The 19,961-nt window shown below is 26.6% G+C and overlaps 3 protein-coding genes across 4 annotated transcripts; 2 read left to right on the top strand and 1 right to left on the bottom strand.

Moving 5' to 3' along the window:
- Positions 1-5,494: 5,494 nt before the first annotated feature.
- Positions 5,495-7,801, bottom strand: LOC129611246 (charged multivesicular body protein 3). Its single transcript, XM_055524301.1, has 3 exons — positions 7,605-7,801; positions 7,297-7,537; positions 5,495-6,366 (listed from the first exon to the last, which is right to left on the bottom strand). Exons 1-3 carry the CDS (start codon positions 7,647-7,649, stop codon positions 5,993-5,995), a joined length of 660 nt encoding a protein of 219 aa, XP_055380276.1. The 5' UTR covers positions 7,650-7,801; the 3' UTR covers positions 5,495-5,992.
- Positions 7,802-8,624: 823 nt separating this feature from the next.
- LOC129611974 (fas-associated death domain protein-like) lies at positions 8,625-10,607 on the top strand. Of its 2 annotated transcripts, none has more exons than XM_055525417.1 (2): positions 8,625-8,768; positions 9,700-10,607. In XM_055525417.1, exons 1-2 carry the CDS (start codon positions 8,757-8,759, stop codon positions 10,357-10,359), a joined length of 672 nt encoding a protein of 223 aa, XP_055381392.1. In that variant the 5' UTR covers positions 8,625-8,756; the 3' UTR covers positions 10,360-10,607. The 2 variants fall into 2 exon arrangements, with proteins under 2 accessions (XP_055381392.1, XP_055381383.1); XM_055525408.1 differs by having other exon boundaries at positions 8,674-8,810.
- Positions 10,608-13,185: 2,578 nt separating this feature from the next.
- LOC129607860 (F-box only protein 11) lies at positions 13,186-19,228 on the top strand. Its single transcript, XM_055519088.1, has 8 exons — positions 13,186-13,702; positions 13,763-13,865; positions 14,370-15,857; positions 15,922-16,571; positions 16,624-16,804; positions 16,945-17,285; positions 17,346-18,079; positions 18,143-19,228. The coding sequence occupies exons 2-8, from the start codon at positions 13,772-13,774 to the stop codon at positions 18,270-18,272; spliced, it is 3,618 nt and encodes a 1,205-aa protein (XP_055375063.1). The 5' UTR covers positions 13,186-13,702; positions 13,763-13,771; the 3' UTR covers positions 18,273-19,228.
- Positions 19,229-19,961: the final 733 nt, after the last annotated feature.

The following is a 19,961-nucleotide window of genomic DNA, read 5'->3' as shown; positions in this document are numbered from 1 at the left end:
TGGAAACAAATTTTTTTTAACAAAATTAATTATTATAAAATATGAATGTCTAAGAGCTGCTAAAATTTCAGACTCCTCCAACGTATGATCTAGTAGAAAAGCGGTATCAAAAATATAGACAAAACGAACTTTAGATAACGGTAAATTTTAGCGGCCATTTTGTTTTTTTAAAGTTCAAGTATGGTATGCCGTAGTACAAGAACGCAGCCACTATATTTCTGCGTTTTCAAAATTCAAAAAATTTTTATAGTTTCACTGCAATAAATAGTTGAAAAATGGCCTTTTTAATGTTTCAGGTTGGTATAACTTTTAAAAGGGGGAGATAGGTAAAAATTTTCTTCTATACCTAAATAAGTTTCTATTAAAGGTTTATGTACATATAAAATTTCAGCTTTTTATTTCCAGGGCTGTCGAAGTTTTGAAAACATGTCAACGGATGGACAGAATGAAAAGATGGACATGCTATTAAGCATGTTTTTTAAAAATTTTTTCGAAAAAGTGCTAAAAAGTAGCTAACGCATAAAAAAGAAGTCGGTTATTACTTAAACTTTAAAAAATAAATTATTTATTAAACATACAGGATGTTTCAGTTTTATAAATTGATTTAAACGATTGTTTTGTTTGTATTAAACTAGAGATAAAATAGAATTATTAAATGAACTCAGTTCGATTTATTTAAAGTTGTATTTTGAAACTGTTTCTAACAAAAAACCAAATTAGATTATATTTATATTTTACCTTAATCATTTTCTATGTATATAGAACTCTAGTCAGATAATTCTTTATGTAAATCTATGTAATTTTTCATAATTTATAATTGTCACTTTAGGATAGTAGCATATTGCTAATATCCGCCGATGCAAATAATTTTGTACACAAATTTTTTCGCACTTTGCAATCGTAATTATTTTTAATTCATTATTCAAAACAAAAACTGTTATTTCAATATTTTTCCACCACATATTACATGACATTGACAAAGCAATGATTATTACACAAACCATTTAGATAAAAAATATTTTTTTTGAGATTTTCTGAGGGAATCTTTGCGACATTCTGTACCTTATATTACACATAAATATCTATAAACGCATGAATATATGTATGTACATACATATATTACCTTTACGTATACAATATTTCTATTTATAAGGATGTATATAATAAAATAATTTAAGGGACTTCTAAAGAGGTTTTTTTTCTTTGAAAAAAAGAAAAACTTTCAAACACTTCACATAATAAATTTAGGAGAAGAAATAAAAGACAATATATTCTATTTAGTTACAATTTTCTTGTTTCAATTTTCTGAGCAATCTTAAATATTTTTATTTGTCAACTTTAAAAATTCGACAGAGAAATAATACATATTCGTATGTACCACTTTTTCAAATATTGTAAATTCAATAAAAGAAATGTTTCAATGAAAAATACATATATACATATATGTATATGTATATAAAATATAGCATTTGAATTTCTGACTAAAGCTAGACATTTTTTTAAAGTTCGGTTCGAAATTTTTTGCTAAAAATTAAAAATTACATTTCTATAAATATATGAAGTCAAAGTTATATTTAAATGTTACCAAAAGTAATCCAACACATTCAAACAAACTTTAGGCATGTGTATAATTTTTTTTATTGATTAACACAGAATTGGCCAAAGCTTAACAGTGGTTACAAAAAACCATCCTGATTCAGCGTACTTTTAGACAACTGCAAATTTTATAAATCTTACAATTCAACCAAACAAACGAGAACTCCTATGTAATTGATAAATTGAGATATGTATGTATGTAGTATGTATGTACATATTTATTATATTTTTCTAAACGGCTCAATTTATTTATTTACATACATACATATATTGTCTTTATTTAAATGTTAAAATTATAAAAAAATTGTAGAATTTAAAAATGTAGTACGCCTTAAATGAAAATTTATAAAGTCGAATTAATTTTTTAAATTGATTTACAATTGCTCAACAACTCATAGTAACTCTCATTCTCTAGAAATTTAATGTTCATGATGTAATCTAGAAATTTAATGTTGTACATACCTACGTAATAGGGATCCATATGTACATACAGTCTGAACAAATACAATCTGAACTGTAGTTTCTATTTCTACAACAACTAGAAATCAAACATATGTTTATAAATACAAAAGAATCAAACAGACGAATAATTTTTTAATAAATTATCATTTAATAGCAAATTAATATTATTATGGTGGCTTAGATTTGATGATATAGTGTATTTATATTACAATTTAGGCTAATGTTGCTAGAATCTCTCACATATAACGAATTATATAATAATAATAACTAAGATTATCCCTATAATAAAATGTAAACATAAAAATAAGTTAGATACACAGAATATAATTTTTTTTTTTGTGAAAATAATAAATGAAAATAAGAAATTGAAAAATATAATAAATGAAAATGATAATAGGAAAAAAAATATTAAAATAAAAATAAGAAATAAACTGAAAACATTTTCACGTTTCTCGTCTATTGATTGAACAGTAATTTTCAATTTTCTGCTTGAATTATTCTTAAAAAAATGAGAAAAAAACGCATTTTACTTATTCTCTTTTTTTTCACTTATTCCCTTTCCTTTCCCTTCAACCATTGAATACCATATTATATTTTATTTAATATATATACATTTTTATTTTTCTAAAATATTTCACTATATTTTAGGAATCCTATGACATAAATAAGAAAAGAAAATGAAATACTGTAAAATTTTTCTTCAAGGTTTTTAGCTCTAAGGGTAAGAAATAAATATTATTCGTTTTTAAAAGTATAAGAATAAAGAAAATAAAAAGGACATTTTCAGTGTGTTATTTAGTTCCACAACAAAATTTTCTAATGTAATGAAATGAGTTTATTTATGAAAGTATTTCCAAATGTATATATATATATATATGTATAATATATATATATATGAATATTATATACACATACAAGAAGTATACACATCATTTAATTTATATATATAAATATATATCTTTATGCATATTTATAGTGTATATATTATAATAAAGAGGAAATTGGTTACAACAGTTGAAAAACTCAAAAAAGCGAATTAAAAACAAAATTGCTTTTTTTTTACCTCAAATAATTTACGATTTCTAAAATTATTACACCATTTATGAAGTAATTTAAATTTTTGTTACTTCATTTTTTATTTGAGAAGCGATAAGTCACAAAAAATTATTAGAAAATTAATTACAGAAATTGTTTTAAAATTACATGAAAACATACACACACATATATGTACATACATACCTATAAAATAATAATAATTTTTTTTTTAATTTAATAATAAAATGTCTGATAATAGCTAATTTGTGAGATATTTATGGCTAACTGAAGATCTTGTTTCAATTATCCATCGGAAAATGAAACGCTAAGTATGGAAATCACTCGCATACTCAATTCAAAATAAATTTATATTGCTTTAGGAGTTACCAAGTTAAAAAAAGTTACCAAAACAACAAGATGGCAAAGTAAAGAAAAGTAAAAGTAGACAAAATCTATTAAAAAAACGAAATCTAATCGGATCAGCGTGTTAAAAAGATTACGAAAATATTATTCAAATATTTCTTTTGAATATTGAGGAAATCAGTAAACCATAGTTAAAATACCTAGGAAATATACCTAAGAAATGATTTATAACATTTCTCTATCACGGGGAACTGCATTTATGAAATTTGGTGCCATCACATAATGCTTCTTATTGTATGGAATGCAGTAAATTCTAGATAAATATTCTGACAAAACATGGTGGATGGCATATTTCCTTTCTCCTTGAACATTTGCAATTTTTTAATCTCGAAAATATATGTAAACAAATAGCAATGGCAGGAAAATTTTTTTTAAGACTGTTTTTACTAAAAAAAATGTTATTTTCAATTTTAAAAAGATTGTGATCTTGAACCTACACGTTTTTCTGTTTTGAAATTAAACCGGACAAAAATGGTGGGATGGTAACAAAACATATACATACATTATACTATATGGCATATAAATTATTAAAATATGTTTATAGCCATAAAAATATATGATTTTAGCTTGTCATGTCGTAGTTCTTTTGTTCCATAATTTATGATCTTTGAAGTAATAGGCTCCTTTGATGTACGGTCGTCCTTTAATGTACTGGGTTGTACTGGTTTCAGGGGCTCTCTTTTTTCACCCTTTTTCCACCATTTTTTCTTTTTTTCTATTAATCATTTATAAATTTCTTACAAGTTACAACCAAAACAATTTATTACAAAAACTTAACGAAATTTTAAAGCTAAATCAGGGGATTGAAAAATTTCAATTTACGAAAGGTTGAATTTCTTGTAAAATATTTTTTTTAAAACAAATCCTTCCACCTAAAATATGCTATGATACTCGTAATAAATAACTTCCGTATTTCTTAGCTTTGCAAAAGTTTATAAAAGATATTTAAAAAAAGCACATTCTTTGGAAAGTATATCTTCAGTGCATATTAACTTAAAATATTTCAAATTATTTAAAACTACCGAGTGGCATTCCTCTTCAGCCCCTGGGTACGATGGAAAATATTGTAATATATAAACACATTATTTTACACAATAAAAATGTGTACTTATACTTGTCAAATAATTAGTGCTTTATTTCCGACTTAACTTTTTTTTTGATACATAACCACATGAAATGGAAATTAATAGGTCAATAAACAAGGGTATTAATATGTAGTACGACAACAGACTATTTCACATTTACGGGACGGAAGGAATAACAGGTCAAATAATAAAGATATATTATATATTTCAAATGGGTGAAATGGTAATTAAATTTACCTACATTTAAATTTTATAATGTGCATTTGTTAGATTATGCACATATTTCTTACGATTTTTAGCTTACGCAAACTTATAGATTGAACAATTTCAGTGCAAAATTTAAGGTGGTTTTCTGCAAAACGATTCAAATGAAGTCAATATAGTGAGTTTAAAATATTTAAAACTTTGTTTTCCAAAATATTCAATATATTAGAGCAAACATTACGTAAAAGGTAAATTGAAATCGAAAATGGCGTACTTCTTTTCCTATATTAATATTTTTGTAGTTGAAAAATATGTACTAATATAAATAAATGATATGTATTATAAATTTTTAATTTTATAATAAATATTTTATACAAAAATTTAATGTCGAAGTAACGTTTGCTGTTTTACAGAAGCGAGTTTTCAGTAATAAGTAAAAAAGGAATACAGACTTTAACGAAGCATTGCTCTTAACATTTGCATGATCACCAGCATTTTCCCGGTCAATATTCAACGCTTTCGAAAATAAAATACCTGTTGACAAATCTATTTCGTATTAAACAGTTAATTAGCAAAGCAGAAAGACAACTAAAAAGTTTGAGCGAATCCCACACAGAGGGTAGTATAAAAAAAATTATTAATTAATATTAGCAGATTTAACAACTCCGTTTTAATTTTTCAAAGTTCATTGTATAAATTTTTTTATTATAAATGTAACACAATAATTTTTATATAAATATTGTATATAAGTGCACAATATAAGTTTTAATTTAATTTCGTAGCATAATTTATTAAACATTAAGTAAAAAAAAAATTATAAACAACTAAAAACAAAATTTATAAAAAATATATGTATTATATTTTTTGGACCTTTTTCTAACATTAAAAAAAATTAATACAAAACAATTCAGGAGCTCAAATTATAAGTTTCCAATACAAAGATCGTAATCACATCAATGCAATCAACCGCAAGATAAGTTTTAAAGCCAACATTATTTTATTATGTGAAATGCATTTAAACTTCTATATTAATCAATTCAATTTAATTATTTATATATTTAAAAAAAAAATGTTGCAAATTATACTCAATCACAAGTACTTCTTATTCATACTTCAGTATTTAATTACTTATATGATTTTATAAATAGTGTAGGTACAATTCTTACAAATTAGAAAAAAAACTACATTTAAGATTTTAAAGATGCCAATCTGCTTTGCATCTCCTTCAAATCTTCTTCATCTGATTCTTCGGCAGCTACAGTTTCTTTTGGAGCCGTGCCAGCTACAGCACCTTGAGGAACTTCAGGTGCTTCCCCTAATTTTCCATCAGTTATTTCCCACAATACTTTATCAACTTCAGCTTGAGCTTGTTCTTCCATTTCCTCAGAATCTTCAATTGAATCCATTGTTTCATCTAACATTTCTTCAATTATACCTGCTTTCATCATTTCTTTGGACATATCTTGCATTATACCAGCTAATTCTGGATAACGTATCAAATTTTGCATTGCTTGCATCACTTCTGTAGACTTTTGCAACGAACCAGAAACGCGTAAGGTAGCTAAAAATTAAATTATGTAAATTTGATTATATTTGCAGAACTGAGATAAATTTTTCTTATTTAAACTTTTAGTTTTTGTTTAAACAAATTGTTTAAAATTTGTTGTTATGTTGAAATTAATGAATTTAAGTTGAATAAACCACGATTATAACAAAATTAATTGAAGATAATAAAAGAAGTTTATTTTTTCAATTATAAATGCATTTCATAAAATGAATACCTGCATTTAACGAAATTGGTTTAAATTATGTAGATACATCGTGTACATCAAATTACGACCCTATAGTTAAAGTTTAAGTTTGGCAATTGAATGATTTTAAAAATTGATTGGCGCTATAATTATTATTGAAACTAATAAAAGAATAATAAAAAAATAAGTATATAATTCATTTTAATCATGTTTATTCTACTTCGCTACTGGGAGGAGTATAGAGCTGGTGCATGATATCGTAGAGTAGATAACTATTAAGCAGTTTGAGTCATTGAATTTTGCTAGGAATGAATCTACCTATTGAATGTTAATCATAGGGTGATAAAAAAAGTTCCCTATTCATCCAGTTTTGAAACCGCCTGCTATTTTAAAGAAAACCAATTTTTGCAATTCAGGAACCTCTTATTTGACCTGATTTTATGCTTTATAGAAAATGCAATGTTTTTTTTGGTTCACACAATAAAAAAAAGATTCAGAGTATTATCTGCTTATTTTAAAAGATTGTAAACAATAATAACTTTACTTTTAAATTTATGTATATGTCCTTTATTTAGCCTATTGCTTAAAAGTATCCATCCATCTAATGAGTGTTAGGAATGAAATTTATCTGGACTTAGATAACTAGCTATACCTAAATACATGTACACATATATACATAATTATGAAGATTGTGAACTTACTAAAATTACTATTCGTTTAGAAATCTAGCAAGAAATTACCTAATTGGTTTTTCATTTGAAGTTGAATTGAGTTTAGATGTGCTTTACTTGTATGTATCCGATTTATTGCTTTTCTTGCCCTTATAACTTCTTTGGCTAAAATCACACAAGATTCTTTATCACCCTTTGCAGCTGCTTGTTTCAATGATCTTTTAACTTTTTCTTCTTCCCTTTGAATACCACGAATTTGCCTATCCAACTGATAGCCCTCCTTTCGTATTTTTGAACACCATTCATTGACCTGCGGTTCCGAATTATCTACCATGAATTTGTTTTCATACTTGGGTATTTATAATTTTAATATTCACCTGTTCTTTTGGATCTTTTTGAGTTGATTTACCAAATAAACCCATTTTTCAATTTATAATAATTATACCTATGTATAATATCCAAAACTTAACTAATTTTCAAATTGAAAAGTTATTTATAAAATGCAAAATTATGACTCAACTCCGTATTTGAAATTGTTCAAAAAAAATATTTAACTAGTCTTTCCTTATTATTCTTTTTTTTATATTTTGACTTTTTAAATGTCAAGCTCAAGATCTTATTACATCATCGAAGTAAATGTAGCGACCACTTATAAAAAACCAATTTAATAAGTCGAGTGACATCTTTCGTCGCAAAACATAGATAAGAATATAAGAATAAAAACAAATCTATATTTTTAGAAAAGGATAAGTATATTCAATTTTTAGGTGACCAACTTGTATTTATTTTTTGAAAAATTTTTTGAATTTTAAATCTCATAATTTCTTAAAAAAATAAATACATATTTCAATATTTATTTACAATAATAATGTATAACAATAATGTATTGGACTACCATCTATCTAAGGATAGAATAATATTAAATATATATTAATATTTGAGCTGTCGTACAAGATACTACAGTATTTGATACAACAGTATTTGACAATATAATTTGCACATTACATAATTTACATTAACAATTTTTGACACACAAAATACTCAAATCTTTGATATAATCATGTGCATGATTGATGGGTAAAATAAAAAATTGAAACAGAAATAACAGAAATGTAATCAGCTCTTTTAAAAATCTCTTACAAAATTTATTAAAACAAAATAAAATATGTATGTATATTAATAAAATCTCAAAATCTACGTCTATTATAAATATTTTTATTTTTGAATATTAGTGAATTCAATTTATGAATAAAGTATATTTCATTTGATTGTGTTACACATATTTTAATACCTCTTTCAATATTCGATTCCTTAAGCTCAAATTTGCCATCTCATTTTTAAATGTCAAAATATTAAAATCAGCTGTATAAGTAATTGAGTAAAAATTTGTAGGAAAAATAATTTTATCATATTGTCATTTATAAAATACATAGTGGATTTGTAAATGTTATAAATTGTTATAAATTTTGAGTTATACAGCTGTTATTGAATATAATATAAGCACAATTTTTCATCAAAGTACTTTCAAAATGCCAAGTTTAGTAAGTGAAACAGTTTTATGGAATTTTAATTCTTTTATTATGGTAAGAAACAAACAAAAATTTCGTGAGAACTTGTGTATATAAAAATATTTAACGAAAATTAGTAAAAATTTGAACGTAATATGCACATATATAATGTGGGTACATATTATAGATGCAATGTATACAATATAATTATGAACAAAATTTCCTTAATGGGGAAGAACGTTTTTCAAATTTGAACTATGTACTTATGTATGTATTTCAATTTGAGTCGAAGTACGACTGTAGTCATATACATATATATTTATAATTGTAGTCATATACATATATTCATATGCATCTGTATACACATATATAAGTATATATAAAATGTACATTCATGCATCGGGAGTTCTCCTACCCCACTCGGTTCCCTTGAAATCTGCAACCTACAATCTGCATCCATGCATATACATTACGGATTTCAGTTTCCCTTCAACTTTCAAATTTATATTTTTTTTAACTATAAAAGTGGATAAACGGAATTATCAAGCGATATATGTATGCACATTATGTGTTGTTAAAATGAAAATTTTTGATTGGTTAGAAATTTTTCACGGAGATTCAGATATTGAATGAAAATCCACCTTTGTTGTTATTGAAATTATTTTATTTTGTTTCATTAAATTTAAGTGAGAAATTTTGCTTTTTATTTTAATGTGAACCATTCTTAAAAAATGTTCACATTAAAGGTTTAACTATGAATATCAAAAACTTATTGTGTATACGAAAACACATTAAAAATATTTAGCTCTTTATTATTCAATCCTTTTTAGCTAAACTTTAGAAAGATAGCGTTTTCTTTTATTAAGCTTTGAAATAGTTTCCATACTAATTTTTAGTTAACATTAAAAATGTTCTTTATTTAGTAATTTTTATTACCTATTTGTATAATTGATTTCAATTTTAGGATATAGCGGATTTGTTAATTTTTTGCGCTGATGACATATCAAGAAGACAAGCCGATTTAATAAGAACAGAAGAATCTCTTTTAAGCATATTGGAAAAAAGAGATTTAATTGATAAAAATGAATTAGAAAAGATGCGACCATTGACAACATTAAAAGTGAAACAAGCTATCGATAGATATAAACCGCCTACAGAAAATCTGGTAAACGTTTATGCTATACAACGTGAAAAAGATGAGGAAGCACGGAAATTATATTTAGCAAGAACTCAAACTAAAAGTACTGAGATAAGCTTCTATCAAACAGGTTCAAACGTAACGTCACAATCAATTCAACCACAAAAATCTCAAAACGTAAATGTGAAAATAATACCTACGCTCTTTGAAGAACGAAAGGCTTGGATATATAAAGAAATATCCCTAGAAATCGGTAAAATGTGGAGATGTTTCGGTCGTGGTATTAATATTCGAGAAGGTGAAATGGACAATTTGGAGATCGAATGTAAAAGTATCGGAGAAAGAGTATACAAAATGTTACATATGTTAGAGAAAAATGAGTTCAATAACATGGAAAGAGTTTACTATAAAATTATTAAAAGTTTAGAGGAAAACTGTAATCGAAGAAAATTAAGCGATAAAATAAAGAAATCTATGATTAGATAACATTAATTAAACAGAAAAATTTATACACGTATTAAACAAAACATTAAGGCTTTGAAAATCTATTAAAACCCACACGTGCATAAGGATTTGGGGAATGATTTTAACATAATAAAATGAAATAGATACATACATAGGTGCATAATAATATTATAAATACTATTTACGTATTCTTCATTTGTCTAATTTTAATCGAAATTACATGGAGTTTTCAAAAATCCATTTTTCAATTAAAATTGTAGAGCTAAGTAGTACCGTTCAGCTTTTAAGGTTTTAGCGATACCTAACTATGACGGGCAATTTAACAGTGTTTATAATGTTTATAAAGAACTAGGGTATCATAATTTTTACTTTTGCAACATAATAATTTTTTTTTATTGATATGTACATAAAATGAAAACTGGGCTACATTTGTGTTCATAAACAAATGCTGCTATTCATGTTTATTCATAAACATGATTAAACATTTTCGAAATTATTACTAACGTATTGGAATCTTATGAAATGCTTTGATGTTTTGAATAATATGTATGTAGTTGAAAATGTATTGCACATTCATCACCTTAATATGTATTTGCAATATTGCTTTTATGAAAAGGCCTTCAATTTTTTTAGAAAAATAAAATTTTCGTAATGTTATAATCACCTAAGTACATACATACATATTGGCAATGAAAAAAATACCTTTTTCAAATTGAAGGAAATTCTATATTTTAAAATTCTTATTAATACACACTTGTCTTTAGCACTTTTCCAAAAAAAATTTTTAAAAAAGTGCTTATTACTTTAACTCTGTCCGTTTGTCTATTCGTGTGTCTGTTTACAAAACTAGGCTGAACATAGAAAGCTGAAATTATGAAAGATCTATGCTAGAAACATAAGCATTTTTCAAATTTTGCAAACTCAGAAAAATAGTGGCTGGCTTCTTACGTGGCATACCACACTTTAAAAAACCAAAATTTTCGTTAAAGGTTGTAAAAGTATGAAATTTTAACAGCTCTTAGACACTAACAAATAGTTCATTTCGTTAGAAGAAAATTTTTTTCCATAGTTACCTCTTCTCAAGTTATCAACCGTCGAAATTTGTAAATTTAGAATTTTCGGCAACTTATATTTCCTAAACTGCAAACTTTTTCAAATTTCTATAAATGCAGAAAGCTAACGGTAAATTCCATAACATTAAAAAATATAATTATTTTTCTTGACTCACAACATTACTTCTTAAAATCAAGCATTTGTTAACACCTTTTTAAATTTTTTTGTGCTTTCAAAGACTGCATAAATCGTTCATCCCAAATGTATGCAATCTTTGAAATAGTGTCGTATATAAATGAAAGTAATTTTGTACGGCTTGTATTTTCACTTGTTGAAGAGAAAACTGCTATATTACAAACCATTAGTTCGACCCAACTTTATTTAACTTAAAATCAATGTAATTAGAATAAGAAAATATGAATTTAAGTTAAACCTTAATCGAAAAACAGATATATTTGGTGGATTCTACTTGAGTTTTCTATTTCAAATTTTGGACGAATATGAACTATTTTACACAAAATCATCTAGCGTTTTTTTATGTGACGGCAGCACTGATTTTTCTATACTATTTTGTAAAGGCGAATTTCCACTCAATATCAGTCTTATCATGAATTCCGTTCGTAGCCCTAAAATTCAAAAAATTACGAATTTCATATTACTAAAATTCTGCTCCAAAAATTCGTAATAAAGTAAATTACGTTCGTTGTAAGATTACATACTCAAATGGAAACAAAAAAATAAATATAAACATTTAACGGTTGAAATAAAATACTGATTTTTACGCTCCGGAATATAATGCTTCCATCGATGATTCATAATTCTCATACATAACTATAGTGAATGGAATTTGTAATCATTCAAAAGTCTACGAGGAAGCTAAGTTCGTAATTATATATATGTGCAGTTACAAAATTTCCCAATATACACGGAAATTTCATATATAAATTTGCAAGTTTGGTATGCAGCAGTTTTTGTTAACTTCATTCGAAGGTTTATCAGATTCAGTTTGTAGTTTTACTGTTTTTTTTTTCATATATAACCAATTAAAATATTGGCTGACAATAGTTTGACATACAAGCACAAATTAAATGTAATGTAAATGATAATTAGATTTTATCTTCTGCCGTTTTCGTTTTTAGTTCAGAGTAGATTCAGATTTGTGAAAAAATAGATACGAGTCCTTTTTTATACCTCAAAGTATTGAAAGCTGAAAATTTGTGTTCCTTTTACGAATTTTAAATTTCGCAAAGCTCATATACTATTTTAGCACATCAGTCTTTGAAAAATTATGCAACGACAAATAACCGAATAAGCTCTATAGTGTTTGTTTTTAAAAACAGATAGCTTTGAATCTGATCAGATTCAACCTCTGAGCTTAAAAACAAAAACGTCCTGGAAAAAACCAGATTTTGTATGATTTAAAACTATTAGTTTAATCTACGAATTTGAGATCTAATATGGAGATTCAAGAGTGGAATAAGAAAAAATGAAAATGAGAAACCCAAGTATAAAAAAGCTTCATCAAAGATTGTTTTGAAATGAGCTTCCGCCAAAATCATAATTTCTAAAAAGTTTTTGCTTAAAAAAATTAATAAGAGGTGATAAAAGAAGGGAATGCGGAGTCTCCACTTAAAATTACGAAGCGGCAACATTCTATCTGAGTAAATTACAACTGTCAAATTACTTCCTACTTAATTCCTACTCATGTACATCTATCACTGTAAATGATGTCTGGTACTTTTGGCATTTAGCATTTAATAGTAAAATATTTTTGTGTGTGTGGAGACAGGTTCCTCAAGATAATTTTTGGTCGAAAAAGAAATAAAAAAATAATCATTTATAATTAAAAAAAATAATTAATTAAGTTTAATTAACGGTTATTAAATATAGTTGAAAAGGATAAAAGTATTTTTTAGAAGTTTTATACGTAGTATAGAATAAAAATGTCTGATTAAAAATTTTTGTTTCAATAAAAAAAATAAGTAGCTTCTAAATTTATCAATGTGTATGTTTGTTTAAGTTAACACAAACAAATATTTTGGATATATAAATTCAGGATTTTGTTTAGTTGCTTAAGTGGTAATTTGAATGAAGAATATTTTCGGAAAAATGTTGATGTGTTTGTATGACAAATCTTCGTACAAGAAAAAATGGTGGTCCTGGATGGAATAAAACCAGTTTTTTGGCATTTTTTTCTTTGTTTAATTAAATTGATTCGTTTAAAAGAAAAGTCTTAATTATTATAAGATTAATTAAGTCATTATTAATAAAGTAAAATATAAGTTTAGTAAAGTACTTCAAAAATATAGAGGTAATATTCCTAATGAAAAATTTATAATATTATATTTCGAAAAATATTTTTGGAAAATAGATTTAAAAGATGCCGAGTGCTTCGTTTACATCTTCAAGATCTTATGTTCGTCGATCAAGAAGAAAGGGTGGGAACCGTATAGCTTTGCCATCAAGAGCTTCTGGTTAGTATATAATTTAAATTTTTAGAAAATCGTGCAAGTAGATTGCAAACAATTTATTCAAAACTTGGTACTCGTATTTTTAAACTTCCTTGTATATTTTATTCTGTAATCTAATAACAGAAAAGAAACGCATTTGAGACTTGAAATAATTAGTAAAATAAGTATCTGTTAACAAAAACACTTTCAAGTCCTAACTTACTAAAAATTACAAAATTATTTTAGAAAAATAAATCATTAAAGACTTTAAAATTTTACTTTATAAACAAAGTTGTTATAGAATAAACAATCGCAAATATTCAAACAAATATGTACACTTGTAATGAAATCACTTTTTTGTTTATTTAAACATTTTGAAATGGCTTTAAACCAAAGTATATATTTTATAAATATTAGCCATAAAAGTGTCAGTAATGATAGATTTTACCAAGTTTTTTGAAAAGTTTTATACAATTTTTTTTGAAGGTATCATATGATTTACAACACTTCTTTCTTGTTTTCCTTTAGCTAATATGTTAGAGCCAAACTTGCAGCAAAATCTTCCTAACAATAATCCATCAACATCTAGTAGTAACACTTCTGACATAAATAATTTATCACTATCTAGCGCAGCGTCAAATTTATCAGATGTAGCATGTACAGCATCTACTTCAAGTAACAACACAAATATAAATTCCGAAATACAGAATCCAATACTTTCAAACTTGATGTCAACTTCGCCAACGGGAAACAATAAATCAAATGAAAATCTTATTACCCCGCCTCAATTACAATCAAACTATAGAACAATTTCATCCTTATCAACAACGGTGTCATCAAATGCCATTATTGGCAGTAGTAATATTAATACATGCCAGTCTATCTCATTAAATAACCAAAATAATGAAAGCACTAATTTAAGTTTATCATCGTCCACTTCTGGAAGTGCGTGTACTGTTAATTCTATTTCAAGTATAACATGTAATAATAGCACTGATAACTCTAGTAGTGCTAATAATAGTGTAAATCCCACCTGCTCTTTAGCTTCAGCAAATTCTAACGTAGCATCATCACATTCTGGAGGTTCTTCGTCACCACAATCTTGTAACACAGCACCATCTACCACTGCGGCAACCGCCACTTCGTCAACTTCATCGTTAACCGGATGTAGTCATCAATCGCCATATGATCTGCGACGCAAAATCAATCATGATTCTTTTTGGTGCAATTCAAACGGCAATAGTAGTAATTCTAGTAGTTCATCCAATGGTGCCAATGCAACAGGAAACAGTGCTTGCTTAAATCCTAATGGGATAAATTTAACATCAGCTTCGACGTCTGGCAATGCGCATTATAGTATTCAGTGTGATGATAGTTGTTATATGCTTCCAGCTAGAAAGCGTCCCCGACGCATGTATACATCAAGCAGCACAATGATAACAGGAGCCTCAACTGCCGCCTCAGCAACATCATTAGATATTTGTAGTCCTACAGCTGCACATTATTTGCAATATGAAATGCCCGATGAGGTTTTACTAACTATATTTTCCTACTTGTTAGAGCAAGATTTATGTAGATTATCTTTAGTTTGTAAACGATTTAACACAATTGCTAATGACACTGAATTGTGGAAAAGACTATATCAGTCTGTTTATGAATATGATATGCCATTGTTTAATCCAAAAATTTGTGAATTTTTATTTATAAAACCAGACGAATCTGAATATGCAAATCCATGGAAAGAAAGTTTTCGTCAACTCTACAGAGGAATTCATGTTAGGCAAGGTTACCAAGATAAAAAATTTAAAGGTAGAAATATACTGCATTTTAATACTATACAAGCTGCGCTGGACTACCCAGAAGAAAGAAATTTAAGTAGTACTTCTAACAATAGTGTAGCACTAAATGCAGCAGCAATAATGGGAGTTGCTGCGGCAGGGGGTGCAGCTGCTGCATTGTTGGTAGGTGCGGCTAATGGAGGTGGTGGTGGAGGCGCTGCTGCTGCTGCAGCTGCCGGTAAATGTTTATAGGATGAAAGTTTGTGTTTTACTGTTAATATTTCATTTAATTTTTGTTATAGTTGCTGGTCCAGTAGCTGGAGAACGTGCTCCTAGTAACTTGTCTGGCATAAACCAATCAAATTCAGCCAATGGATTTGATGATCTATCTAATTCTGAAACAAATGGAAACTTAATATTTTTACACGCAGGCCATTATAGAGGAGAGTTTTTGTTCATAGATTCTGATGTAGCGTTGATTGGTGCAGCATCAGGTAATGTTGCCGAATCTGTCGTCTTGGAACGCGAGTCAGGATCGACTGTAATGTTTGTAGAAGGAGCTAAACAAGCTTATGTTGGATATATGACATTGAAATTTTCACCAGATGTGACTTCAACAGTTTCACATCATAAACATTATTGCTTAGAAATCAGCGAGAATTGTAGTCCTACAGTTGATAATTGCATTATTCGTAGTACATCAGTCGTAGGCGCTGCTGTATGTGTTGGTGGCGTTGGTGCTAATCCTGTTATCAAAAATTGCGATATTAGTGATTGTGAAAATGTTGGTTTATACGTGACAGACTATGCTCAAGGAACATACGAACATAACGAAATCAGCCGAAATGCTTTGGCCGGAATATGGGTAAAGAATTTCGCAAGCCCAATAATGAGAGAAAATCACATACACCATGGTCGAGACGTTGGTATTTTTACCTTCGAAAATGGAATGGTATTTCTTTAGTGTCATTTAAAATTTATTTATAAACTTACTATAATTTTAGGGTTACTTTGAGAAAAACGACATTCATAATAATAGAATTGCAGGGTTTGAAGTAAAAGCAGGTGCTAATCCGACTGTAGTAAAATGTGAAATTCATCATGGTCAAACTGGTGGAATATACGTACACGAAAACGGTTTAGGGCAATTCATTGAAAACCGAATACATTCTAATAATTTTGCAGGTAATAATCAAATTATTTAAATCCTTATTAAATATTATATTATACTCGTATAAATCCTTTATAATATTTCTTTCTTTTCGTTATAATATAAATTCTTTATTATATAAATGTGTGTAATCACATATTATCATATTTTTTAGGAGTTTGGATAACTTCAAATAGCAATCCAACTATTCGAAAAAATGAAATATATAATGGTCATCAAGGGGGCGTATACATTTTTGGGGAAGGAAGGGGATTGATTGAACACAATAATATATATGGAAATGCTTTGGCTGGAATTCAAATTCGCACAACAAGTGATCCTATAGTGAGGCATAATAAGATTCACCATGGTCAACATGGTGGAATATATGTTCATGAAAAAGGGCAAGGTCTAATTGAAGAAAATGAAGTTTATTCTAACACACTTGCAGGTGTTTGGATTACAACAGGAAGTACTCCAGTGTTACGCAGAAATAGAATACATTCTGGGAAACAAGTAAAATATTTTTTTGAAATTACAGAAAGGAATTGTAAATTTATGTAAAATTATCTTTAGGTTGGGGTTTATTTTTATGACAATGGGCACGGAAAACTAGAAGATAACGATATATTTAATCATTTGTACTCTGGAGTACAAATTCGTACCGGAAGCAACCCAGTTATAAGAGGTAATAAAATCTGGGGAGGACAAAATGGAGGAGTTTTGGTTTACAACGGTGGATTAGGTCTTCTTGAACAAAATGAGATATTTGATAATGCCATGGCAGGTGTCTGGATCAAAACCGATTCAAATCCAACATTGAAACGCAATAAAATTTATGATGGTCGTGATGGAGGAATATGTATTTTCAATGGAGGAAAAGGAATTCTTGAAGATAATGACATTTTTCGAAATACCCAAGCTGGAGTTTTGATATCAACTCAGTCTCATCCAATTTTAAGAAGAAATAGAATATTTGACGGCTTAGCTGCAGGTGTAGAAATAACTAACAATGCTACAGCAACTTTAGAACATAATCAAATTTTTAGTAATAAATTTGGAGGTCTGTGTCTAGCAAGTGGTGTCCAACCAATAGTTAGGGGTAATAAAATTTTTAATAATCAGGATGAAGTAGAAAAGGCTGTCTCTGGAGGACAGTGCTTGTATAAAATCAGCAGTTATACATCATTTCCAATGCATGATTTCTATAGATGTCAAACGTGCAATACAACAGATCGTAATGCCATTTGTGTTAATTGTATTAAGAATTGTCACGCTGGCCATGACGTTGAATTTATTCGGCATGACAGGTTATTTATACTATTAATCATTTTTTGAAAAAATAGTAAAAATATAACAAAAAAATATTTCAGGTTTTTCTGCGATTGTGGTGCTGGCACCTTAACAAATCAATGCCAGTTACAGGGGGAACCTACTCAAGATACAGACACTTTATATGATTCGGCAGCACCAATGGAATCTCATACACTGATGGTAAACTAGGGTCTTGTTATTTTTATAATTCTGTGTTAATAGATATTAATATTTTTTAAACATAAAAATAATAAAACCCTTTTAAATTATTATTTATTGAAAAATAAAATAATTATAAAAGTTTAGTATTTCTCATTCAATAATATAATTATGTAAAATATAGTATAGAAATTTAAATATAAAAGCTGTAATCTTAATGAGATTAAAGTAAGTTAAATTGTTTTAACTTTATCCAGTTCAAAATTTACGAAGGAATTTCAAGTACACATAAATATTTGAAAAATTCTACCAATTTTTGATTTAAAGTAAATAATTTTAAAGCTACATAGAGAAATTAAAACATAAATTTGACTTAGTTTATTCTCATTGTGTGGCAGCTTTTTAACTAAACTAAAAACATTAAATAGATAACTTACTCTTAAAATATGTTTAAAATGTTTTCAAAATTATTTGATTTCCAAATTTGTATACAGTAAGAATTATATTGATTTATTTAAAAAAAACAAGGAAATTAACATAAATTTAAAATAAACCTTTTTCTTATTCAGAAGCTATTTATCAAAAACTTAGGAAAACCAAACTTATACACACATGCACATACATATAAATATATGTACGTATGTATGTATGTATGTATATAATAACAATGGTAACATTATATTGAAAAATTTTTAATTCTTAACAATATATTAAAAAATTACAAAATTATAGAACTCAAATGTAAAATTGACCAATTGTCTTGAAAATATTTGAATTAACAGTTTACTTTTAAGGAACGACAAATAATTGAAGGATTAATTTCAGAAAAATATATTTAAGCTTACGACTGTTTTACATTCTTAATTTTTAAAATATTTGATCAAAACACAATAGTTTTTTTAAATAAATTGCTAATCTAACATCTGTAATTTGTTCATTATCAAGTGTGCTAAAAAAAGAACAAACCACAATTTTAATGATTCTAATTTTCCACAATTTGACTAACTTAAATCACAATGTATATTTATATTATATATATATATATATATATTGTATATATATATCAATAAGTATTCATATCTTTCTTTTCCTTTTTGGAACTTAACTAATAAAAAAATTTTTGTTTTTTGAAAATTTTTCTTACTAAGTAAAATATATTTTTCTGAATGTTGAAAGAATTACTTTTATCATTACTATTAATCGAAAAAAATAATTCAAAAAATTAAATTACTAATCAAAAATACAATATATTACATAAAAAACAATTAGATTGTAACTTTTATTTTTCATAAAATTATTCAAAAATTCTCATGCGTATATGGAAATATAAACAAATAAAAATATATAATATTCACAAAAATAAAGTATAAAATGTATTTGAAAAATTAACTTTAAGTAAATATTAAAAAAAGAATAAACTATATTTTTAAGTTTTTAGGAAAAATTTTTTACTATACAAAAAAAAAAACTAAATAAAATTACATTTCTCGAATTGTTTCTGTCTATTAGCACTACAAAAAAAAAAAAAAAAACAAAAAAAAATAAATAAATATATAAAAAAAATGTAATTTAAAATAAACACTAAGTTAGATCTATAATTTTATAATCAATTTTTTTTATAAGTATAATTCTGCGTTTGCAATGTTTAGCCTCTCTGAAGTCGAAAATAAAATAATTCTTCTTAAATAATTTACTCGTAAATATCTCAACCGTTTCAAT

Source organism: Condylostylus longicornis, unplaced genomic scaffold (assembly GCF_029603195.1).
Source record: "Condylostylus longicornis isolate FDR11 unplaced genomic scaffold, ASM2960319v2 ptg000004l, whole genome shotgun sequence".
Classification (NCBI taxonomy): domain Eukaryota; kingdom Metazoa; phylum Arthropoda; class Insecta; order Diptera; family Dolichopodidae; genus Condylostylus; species Condylostylus longicornis.
This window is presented reverse-complemented; position numbering and strand designations above follow the sequence as displayed.

What these genes read in the sequence shown, in the direction of transcription:
- LOC129611246 (XM_055524301.1), bottom strand. Translation starts at nt 7,649, where the DNA reads ATGGGTTTATTTGGTAAATCAACTCAAAAAGATCCAAAAGAACAG. An exon ending in AAAAAGATCCAAAAGAACAG is followed by an intron (nt 7,538 to 7,604) that starts GTGAATATTAAA and finishes TCGGAACCGCAG; the next exon opens with GTCAATGAATGGTGTTCAAA. An exon ending in TCAAATGAAAAACCAATTAG is followed by an intron (nt 6,367 to 7,296) that starts GTAATTTCTTGC and finishes TTTAATTTTTAG; the next exon opens with CTACCTTACGCGTTTCTGGT.
- LOC129611974 (XM_055525408.1), top strand. Translation starts at nt 8,757, where the DNA reads ATGCCAAGTTTAGTAAGTGAAACAGTTTTATGGAATTTTAATTCTTTT. An exon ending in ATTTTAATTCTTTTATTATG is followed by an intron (nt 8,811 to 9,699) that starts GTAAGAAACAAA and finishes TTTCAATTTTAG; the next exon opens with GATATAGCGGATTTGTTAAT.
- LOC129607860 (XM_055519088.1), top strand. Translation starts at nt 13,772, where the DNA reads ATGCCGAGTGCTTCGTTTACATCTTCAAGATCTTATGTTCGTCGATCA. An exon ending in TGCTGCTGCTGCAGCTGCCG is followed by an intron (nt 15,858 to 15,921) that starts GTAAATGTTTAT and finishes TTTTTGTTATAG; the next exon opens with TTGCTGGTCCAGTAGCTGGA. An exon ending in ACATTCTAATAATTTTGCAG is followed by an intron (nt 16,805 to 16,944) that starts GTAATAATCAAA and finishes CATATTTTTTAG; the next exon opens with GAGTTTGGATAACTTCAAAT.